General features: G+C 41.7%; 1 protein-coding gene across 1 annotated transcript in view; it reads left to right on the forward strand.

Annotated features, from left to right (window-relative positions):
- Window positions 1-9,495, forward strand: part of bcl11ba (BCL11 transcription factor B a) — a 78,361-nt gene extending 68,866 nt beyond the window's left edge. Inside the window, exon 3 of the mRNA XM_033641798.2 lies at window positions 3,638-9,495. Coding sequence (XP_033497689.1) covers window positions 3,638-5,634 — 1,997 coding nt within the window. The 3' untranslated portion in view covers window positions 5,635-9,495. The remainder of the gene's footprint in view (window positions 1-3,637) is intronic.
- The last annotated feature ends 267 nt before the right edge of the window (window positions 9,496-9,762 follow it).

A 9,762-nucleotide genomic window follows, 5' to 3' on the forward strand; every position in this document is an offset into this window, starting at 1 on the left:
TACTGTATGTCTGTAAGGGAAATCACTGATATCTCTGAAGAGAGAGAGCTAGACGTGAGGAACACATAGTGAACTGGTATAACCTTTACAGGAAGGGCCTCAACCCTCTCACACACAGACACACACTCACACAAAGCTACAGACTTACTATAAATACACATACAATAGGTCATGATTCAAACTGTGCACGTGTGCTTGTAAAACACAAACAGAGAGAGGAGAGCGAGGAAGAAAATAACTATGCAGAATGTGGATGCTAAGGAGGGAGTGTGTTTTCTCATTTGTTACCCCCCAACACACACACACACACACACACACACACACACACACACACGCAGCACTCCATAAAACATGGGTCTGTTCATTCTACCAAATCAAGTGATGAGCAGCCCCCCCCCCCCCCCCCCGTTTTTTCATATGGAAATAGGAAATAATGGGGTGATTAAATAGAGTCGTATATTAAAGTACAGCTGACATTAGAATTAGCATAATGTGCTCGCCTCGGGCTGCATACTTTATTTGCCATCTGCGTTGGACTCCCTTCCCCTGGGAGGGTGCACACACACACAAACATACACACCCATAGAGGCCTACACACACACACACACACACACACACACACACTTCCCTCCAAACCAAAACCACGACCTGCTCCTTCCACTGTGGCTGGAGAGAAATGGCTTTTCAGTGCAGAAACACACATTATCTAAATCTTACTCTCATACTCACACAGACCCCTCTGCTCTTATTTGTTCGGCCCCAATGCCCCCCCCCCCAGTTTTTACTTATGGATCAATGGGTGGAGCAAACAGAGAGGGAACGAGGGTGGATGTATTCAGGGACTCAAGATTCAGCATTAAAACAGCTTGTTTGTGTGTGTGTGTGTGTGTGTGTGTGTGTGAAAGCATGGAGAGAGGAAGGTGCAGACCAAAGCTGAGGCATGGGGAGCTATTATTTACACTGTCTGTGTGTGTGTGTGTGTGTGTGTGTGTGTGTGAGGGTGCACGTGTGAATGTGTTGTCCACTATAATTAAGTCAAAAGGCTCAAAAGGACTTTGGAGGTGAACAGCTGTTCTGCCTCTCGCCTGTCCTTCTTAACAAACACACACACACACACACACACACACACACACACACACACACACACAGAGTCAGAGTCAGAAAAAAAAATGAATTACTGCGCTTTGAATTATTAATGGTTGGGTTTTTTTCTGCAGATTTTTGAAAAATAGATGAAATATTACTGATTGGTTATTATTGTTTAATAGATCATTTATTGGGCTTTTCACGTATATTTAAACAAAATGATCTTGTTAAACATGGTTGGAAGGTGTTTAAGAATTCAAACATGTGGGATTTAATTAAAGTGCATACATCCTGAATAACTGCATGATTAATTGATTTGATTTGTATTTTGTATTATGCACTAAATATCAGTGTATTTTTTCAAGCATGCATTTCCAGGCAGGCACCTAAGGAAAGAAAAGTGACAACTTAGATGTGTGCCTCAACAGAATTACATTTTTTTCCCACAGTAGTGCATTCTGTCAGAAACAGATCTACAAACACAATGAAAACAGTGTTTGTTTACAGCATACATTTCTGTATTTATGTGTGCATGCATGCGTTTGTGTGTGTGTGTGTGGCTGCCAGAAATAGCCACAACCATGTACACATATACACACACAAATAAGTAAAACAATTAGCATATGTTTCACTGAGTATCTGAAATTAGTGTACTAGGTCAAGACAACAAGCTTTCATTTAATAAATACGAGAGCAAGAACAAGAGCACAATTACCGTTATCTGTGGGCGTGAGTGTGTGTGTGTGGAGGGGGTGTCTGCATATAATTCCTCTAGGAGTGCTCCTCAGCCTGTTTGGTTGTGCTGTGGTGGTAACAAGTCCCTTCTGAATAGTGAAAACCTGTGTGTAATACATAAAAGTAATTTCATTTATTAGTTAATAAAGGTAAAAAAAAAAGAGAGCAAGGCTTGGTCTCCCAATATCTTATCAAAAGCAACTTTAAGTATTGGGTTACCTGTCTTTCTCTGTAATTCCACCTCATTATTGAGTGAAAATGCATTTGCTGTCGTTAACCCTCTGAAAACAGAGGTCCTGCGGGCTGCTGCTTGGGGTTATTGTTTTCATGATCCCTTTTAAAATTTTTCTAAAATAAAAAACTACAAGAGCTAGAGCATTCATTTGTGATGGTTGGAAAGATGGAAGTCTTAGCTTTCTGTTGCAAAAAGAATGAATGCTCTAGCTCTAGCTAAAAACGAATAAATAGCATTCTTGTAATGTAATCCCAAGGAATATGCAAATAACTCATTCTTATGTACCACCAATGACATGCCCTACTGCAGACATTTTTCTGTACCTTCTGCCAATTGCCCTGCACTGGCCTCTCCTTCTGACGCATCAGCAGGACTGGTACCAACATCACCTCCACCTTTACATAGCAAACATAGAATTATAGTTGTTTTGCATAGACTATAGTTTATACTTTATACAGTATAACAGTGAATTTCTTACTTGATTTGCCCTTGTATTCATATAGGATAATGAAATGATCATATCCCATTTGTTGCACAAATAAATCATCTCAAAAGTAGTGAAAATGTGGCTAGTAGGTCAGTGGTTTTCAAACTTTTGAATTTCAAGGGCCTACATTTCTATACTGTAATTGTAAAAGTCCAATCCTCAGTGTCAATTTAACTCTCTCTGAGAACGTACAAATGGAGCCTTACCAAATGTACTATAGGGTCCATTTATCAATCATTTATCTGGCCTTAAGGACCCTTGGGGGTCCCCGGATCTCATGCTGAGAAGAACCAGTGTTTTTTAGGTAACTTACTTGCAGAAGCATCTGGCTGGCTGTGTTTACAACGTAGAACTGTTGGGGCGGTGTAAACCGAAACAAACCAATCACATCTTGTCTTTTCACAACTGACAAGTGACTCAACCTCACACACCTCACCCCTCTCCTCGCATCACTGCGCTGCTGTGATTGCTCTGATCTGGCCTGCCTGTTGGGAAAAAAATGACAAGCAGACCAATCACAGGCCAGTGCTTCGGGAATAGTCCCGGTTTTCCCTATGTGCAGTCCAGGCCTGTTCTACAGCCTGAGGGCCATTTAGCAGGCCAGGCCAGGCCAGTCCACCAGGAAAACCAGTCCGGCCCTGGTCTTCACCAATATGTGTTTGGCATCTCTAACTCTGCAAACATTTCAGACTTTTTGCTTGGAGGGGTTCCCAGCTTTTGCATTTGTCAAAAGTGTGATAAGTATGTAGTATTTATGTGACAACATGATAGGCCAAGGAGTATTAGACAGAATATCCAACTGTAAAGCATACATGCGTATCTCACTGCTTTTTGGCCAAGAAAAGTTAACACACTGCAAATAAGCTGTTATTTTAAAAGTAGCATTGTTGATGATTCATTTGATTCAGGAATTACGTAGATTTTACTTTGACCTAATAATCTTTAAAAAGGAATTCATGTGTCAGTTTGGACTTGAGAATGCTTGTCATTTTTAGATGAGCTTTTTCATTGCCGACTAAAGTTTTAAGAGAGTAGTAAAATGAGTCGGTTGTCAGCTGAAATATATCATGTATTTCCCTCTCTGTGTGTTGCAGGTGGCAGGGATGAGCCTTCCAGTTATATATGTACCTCATGTAAGCAGCCCTTCCCCAGCGCCTGGTTCCTGCTGCAGCATGCCCAGAACACCCACGGCATTCGCATATACCTGGAGTCCAACCCCTCCAGCACAGCCCTCACCCCACGCATCACTATGCCTCCACCTATGGGCAATGACTCCATCCCACAGTCCCCCCTCACCAACTTTCTCGGGGACAACAACCCCTTCCACCTGCTGAGGATGGCGGGCCCCCTGCTCCGGGAGCCTCCCCCAGGCTTTATGGAAAACCGCCTCCCCAACACACCTCCATTTGTCAGCCCGCCTCCCCGTCACCACCTTGACCCCCATCGGCTGGAACGTCTTAGCGCAGAGGAAATGGGCCTCATCTCACAGCACCCGAGTGCCTTTGAGAGAGTGATGCGGCTAACGCCCATGGCCATGGAGTCCCAGTCAATGGACTTCTCCAGGCGGTTGCGTGAGTTGGCAGGGAACAACAACAGCACCACACCACCACTGTCACCCAGCAGGGCCAATCCTATGCACCGACTGCTTAACCCCAACCCCTTCCAGCCCGGTCCAAAATCACCCTTTCTGAGTACCCCTCCCTTACCGCCGATGCCACCAAACAGCACCACCCCTCCTCAGACACAGAATAAGGTCAAATCCTGTGAGTTCTGCGGTAAAACCTTTAAGTTCCAGAGCAACTTGGTGGTGCATCGGCGCAGCCATACTGGAGAAAAACCATACAAGTGCCAGCTGTGTGACCATGCTTGCTCTCAGGCAAGTAAGCTGAAGCGCCACATGAAGACCCACATGCACAAGGCTGGATCCCTGACAGGGCGCTCAGATGACGGACTGTCCACCACAAGCTCCCCAGAGCCAGGCACCAGTGATGGCACAGGTGAGGGCATGAAGAATCGTGATGGGGACTTCCAGGGGGAAGGCAATGAGGAGGAAGATGAAGAGGAGGAAGAAGAGGAACTGGAGAATGAGAGTCGACCAGAATCCAACTTCAGCATGGAGTCTGAGTTCTACCGTAACAGGGAAAATGGTTCTAAACCACCCTCAGAGGAGAAGTCGTCAATAACTCTTGAGAAGATGGTTGAAGGTGGGGGGCTCAACTCTATACAGCAGTACAATAATTTGATAGTTGACAATCGTAAAAGGATGCCCTTCTCCAAGAGGGGCTCGGATGGCCAGCGGGACACTGGTGATGAGGATTCAGTGGCTGGGGAGATGGACCACCACCAGCAGGAAGAGAGGACAACCATTAACGGCCGGAACTGTGGCTCCGGCGACTCTTTCTCAGGCCTGTTTCCCCGTAAGCCAACCCCTATCACCAGCCCCAGCCTATCCAACTCCTCAAATAAACGCATCAAGATTGAAAAGGACTTGGACATTCCCCCAGCACCCCACATTCCCTCTGAGAATGTATACTCTCAGTGGTTGGTGGGCTATGCTGCGTCCCGCCACTTCATCAAAGACCCTTTCCTAGGCTTCACTGACTCCAGACAATCTCCCTTCGCAACCTCCTCTGAGCACTCATCCGAGAATGGCAGCCTAAGGTTCTCAACACCTCCGGGTGACCTGCTGGATGGAGGCCTGTCAGGCCGCAGCGGCACCGCGAGTGGAGGCAGCACGCCTCATCTGGGTGGAGGCCCAGGTCGGCCTAGCTCCAAGGATGGCAGAAGGTGTGACACCTGTGAATACTGCGGCAAGGTGTTCAAGAACTGTAGCAACCTGACAGTGCACCGGCGCAGTCACACTGGTGAGAGGCCCTACAAGTGTGAGCTGTGCAACTATGCCTGCGCCCAGAGCTCCAAGCTCACGCGCCACATGAAGACACATGGCCAGCTTGGTAAGGAGGTCTACCGCTGTGACATTTGCCAAATGCCCTTCAGCGTGTACAGCACTCTGGAGAAACACATGAAAAAGTGGCATGGAGAACATTTGATGACCAGTGAGGTCAAAATTGAACAAGCAGAGAGAACCTAAACCAGGTTCTCTGTTCCCAAACTCTGCAACACACTTTGACTTAAAAAATAAACAAAACGGGGTAGCTGGATACTCTTTTTCTGAAATGTTAATTTTGGGTTATATTAGTGTTTTTAAGAAACTGCCAACTGAGGAAAAAAAGTGAAAACATTGATCCTAACACCAATTGAAGCTGTCTCAACTGCCTCATTTGGGGTTCCTTTTTAAACAATCAGCCAGTTGAGTTATGACATATGTGGAGCCTTTAACTGTGCAATAATTTCTCTATTTATTGTATTTTGTATTTTGGCATGTGCAGGTACATTATTATTTAGGCTTTTTTTTTTAAAATTTGTTTTACTTTACATACTTTTAAGCTGTTTTTTTTTTAAAAAAACCCACATGATATCCTGAGAGTTTTTTTTAGAAGGCAAAAGTCCATTTTAAGTAATCTTTTTTGGCCGCTGCTTGTAGGAAATTGTATATTAAGCTAAATGTGTGATTTCTTGAAGAGAAGCTGAATTCAATCTTCAATTTGAAACTGAGAATGCTAGAATTAGTCTATTTTGTGTGATGATGATACGCGGACAACAATCCTTTGGCATTGTAGCATGAACTAAGTTTAAAACATGTCAATATAATTGAATATGTAGCACTGAGCGTCATATTTGACAGTAAATCTAAAATCTAGGAGGATCCCAAGGTTCAAAAACCCTGTCTCCTCCTGAATCCATCATTCCAGTCAGAAGAAACAGATTTTAGATAAGGCAGCTGCTGACTGGTTTGTACCAAGCCCTGACTACGCTACGACAACCATCCCTCATTTACTGTCCCCCATCCCCATCTTACCTACATTCATACTTCCATGTATTATATTTTTGCATGCAGCCATATGATCTAGGCTATATTATTTATTTGGAGTAAACTGAGCATGAAGCCATGCAATATGAGTATACGTAAAGATAAATAGAAGAATGAGAAAGAGTTAGCACAGGGGCATCTCAGGGTAAACTGTACTGCTTTTTTGATTTACCCATTAATTCCTTTGCCTCCAGAAGCTTTTCCATTTTATCAGGTTTAAATAATTAGGGACAGTTGTGTCCTCTACAGCATCCTGTGCTGCCCTCTGTCCCCCCCAACCCAGTCTCACTCTGAAGTTGTCAAATACCGGCGCTTGGTCAGTGACTTCTGGTGTCAGACACAGACTAAAAAAGCCATCATTTCACATTGGCATGATATGCGGCTGGTCGCTGTTATTGTTAAATGGTGCCTGGTGGAGTCGGGGAAAATGTGGCAGGACAGCAATGAAAGTTAAGGCAGCAGAAGTCCAAGTAGGGCAGGTGGTAGGTGTGGTAGATGGGTCCAACAACCACTGACTTTCACCCAGGAGGCCGGTGTTCACTTCCTGTAAGATTGAAAAGCCAAACCATGTTCCTTTTTCCTAAACCCAACCACGTGTGTGTTGGCTTAATGTAACCATGTGCATTTGTTGTTTAAAAAAAACAACAACATTAATTTCAGGTGTTGTACCGACGTAGTGCGTTCATTTTGAAAGAGACTGTATGCAAACTGTTCATTTCCTGTGAAAATGGAAGTGTATTTTAAAAACAGACAATGCATGTAACAGGCATGAATTTGACCTGACATCCCAGAAAGTCAACAACCAATGCACCCACGGTACCTTGCATGTCATATGTCGATGTGGAAAGTCCGTGACCATATGTCGATATGTGACAAGGTTGGAATGAGAATGTGTTGGTTCCCCCTACCAAGCTCATGCCCAAACTTTATCTTCATTTCAAAGTGATAAGACTTGTTTATATTTGAATTAAAATGATCACATCATTTAGTTTAGAGAGGGTTAAATGTATATGCATACATAGCAGACGCAGAACTAGATTTCTGAGGAAAATTTATAATTCTCAGATTTTATTGTTGAGATTTATAATAATCAACATCCCTATGCATTTTTCGGGCTAAAATATCTTACAATTTGTTCAAAAGTGATACAGTAAATTTAAATTGTATTGTTATAGTGATTCTATAATTGTATCATCTGATTCCTGAAGTCACCTCAACAGGAATAGGGATCCCTCAAAGTTTCACTATCAGTTGTGGGACAGTTTTATGTGGAAGAGGAAATATATATATATATATCAGTGTGTGCTGAAGTAGTAGGACTAATAGTTAGAAAAGCAGCATCAGTTCATTCCATGCCCCTTCCTTCTTTTAAATCCAGGGTTCCCACGGTTATGGAAAACCTAGAAAAGTCATGGAATTTCACAATTATGTTTTCCAGTCATTGAAAAAGGCATTAAAGTAGTCATTGGAAAAGTTATGGAATTTCATTGTGTATAATGAAAATGTTACAATAATCTTTTGTGGATATACTACCTCCACACAATGTAACATTAACTTAACATAGTTTGTTTTGTTTACCATCTTGTACGTTTCATCATCTTTGCCCTGGGTTCCTCTCTCCCTCCACTTATGCCAGTTTGCTAACATTATGTTTGAATAAGGTTCAAATCTGATATGTTTGAAAAACACCAGACAAGTGAGGCAAGTAAAAAAAACAACAACTTTATTATGGGTTCTTGAAACATCATGGAAAAGTCTGGAAAGGTTGTCAATTGAAAATATGTGGGAACCCTGTAAATATCATAATCCCTGTTTTCATTAGGCCCCACCCACCTTTAGAGTGGCACTTTTTTTCTTTTGAAATCAGATCAGATTTGGATGCTGTCAATGTATAAATTCAGAGCTCTGAACAACAGACCCGCATTTTATGATTTTTCCGTCCAACACACACACACACACACACACACACACACACACACACACACACACAGAGCTGGACAAAAAAGGTACTATAGGGTCTAGAGCTTGGGATCTCCTGACGCTGAAGTGCCCAGGGTTATTAGGCTAGGCTTTCCCAATGCTGGCACTATAAACTGAAAAATATTGAGAAAAATTATATTTATTTGTGACAGTTTTTGTACTGCCATTCAATTTGATATGAGTGTGCCTTGAATAATGATCTTCCTATTTAATGTCTCAGACAAATGCAACACGTTTTATGAAGGATCAAATTGAACAAGAAAAAAATGTAAAATTGTGTTATCTTAAACTTGAAATTTGACATTTCAACAGAACTATATAAATCAGTACAAATGAAACAATGCTGAGTTTAGGTTTAGGAGTACCCAGCACAATATCAGTGTGTCTGTGTGTGTATATATGTATGCATATGTACATATAAAGGCACAAACCTATATATAGATATATATCAAATTCCATTCATGAGGACAAGAATCTGTCCCACAACAGAAAATTTCAGGAGTGGACAAAAGCCACACAAATAGTCAAGGAAGAGACTCAACAAAAATCAGGAAATGCAGAAACTAAAAAAGAATTTAGTGCACTCTGTCTTAAAATAAGTTTACAGTATTGAAACAAGTACAAGGGTAATATTTGTGTGTATGTGTGTTTTAAACAAACGAGTATTTTTTTTTCCAGGTTTGCTTCTAAAGTTTCTCTGAATGCCGTAGTGGCAATGTGTATATTGGGTTGTTTTTTTTTTGTTTTTTTTTTTCTTCTTTTTTTGGTGACGGGGTTTTAGTAAATATATAAATATACATGAATATATATTACATTTTTCTTGTTTACTGTAAAAGTATACCAGTATTTGTAATATTGGAGAATGCCTGGGCATTTTACAAAAATAGAAAAAAGATTGTTTTTTATTTTTTATTTTGCAGTCCAATTTAAATTGTGGGTCTCTTAAACTGTTTTTGTCACTGTAACTGTAAAAGTCTTGAGTTTTAGTAACTTTTATTCTGCCTTGGGTGTAATGAAATAAAAAATAAACAAATTAAAAAATGACTGAGCTGTAACAAACTTGGATTTGGTGGTGGGATGGCTGTTGGGGTTGGGGTAGGGGTGGGTGGATGAGTTTTCTCCCGTAGAAATGACAGGACATTAGTTCTGCTTTTCAAGAAAAACACACTGAGAATCCTGACTTTTATCTATTTTTCTTCTTCTGGAATCGATTATGGATGGTTTGAAATACATGTGTAGGCACTTACTGTCTTTCCTAAGGAGCTTGTCTTTTTTAACTTCTAGGCTATGTGCATCCTTTTGTGAATA

The sequence above is a fragment of the Epinephelus lanceolatus genome, chromosome 15 (genome assembly GCF_041903045.1).
Source record: "Epinephelus lanceolatus isolate andai-2023 chromosome 15, ASM4190304v1, whole genome shotgun sequence".
NCBI classification, from domain to species: Eukaryota; Metazoa; Chordata; class Actinopteri; order Perciformes; family Serranidae; genus Epinephelus; species Epinephelus lanceolatus.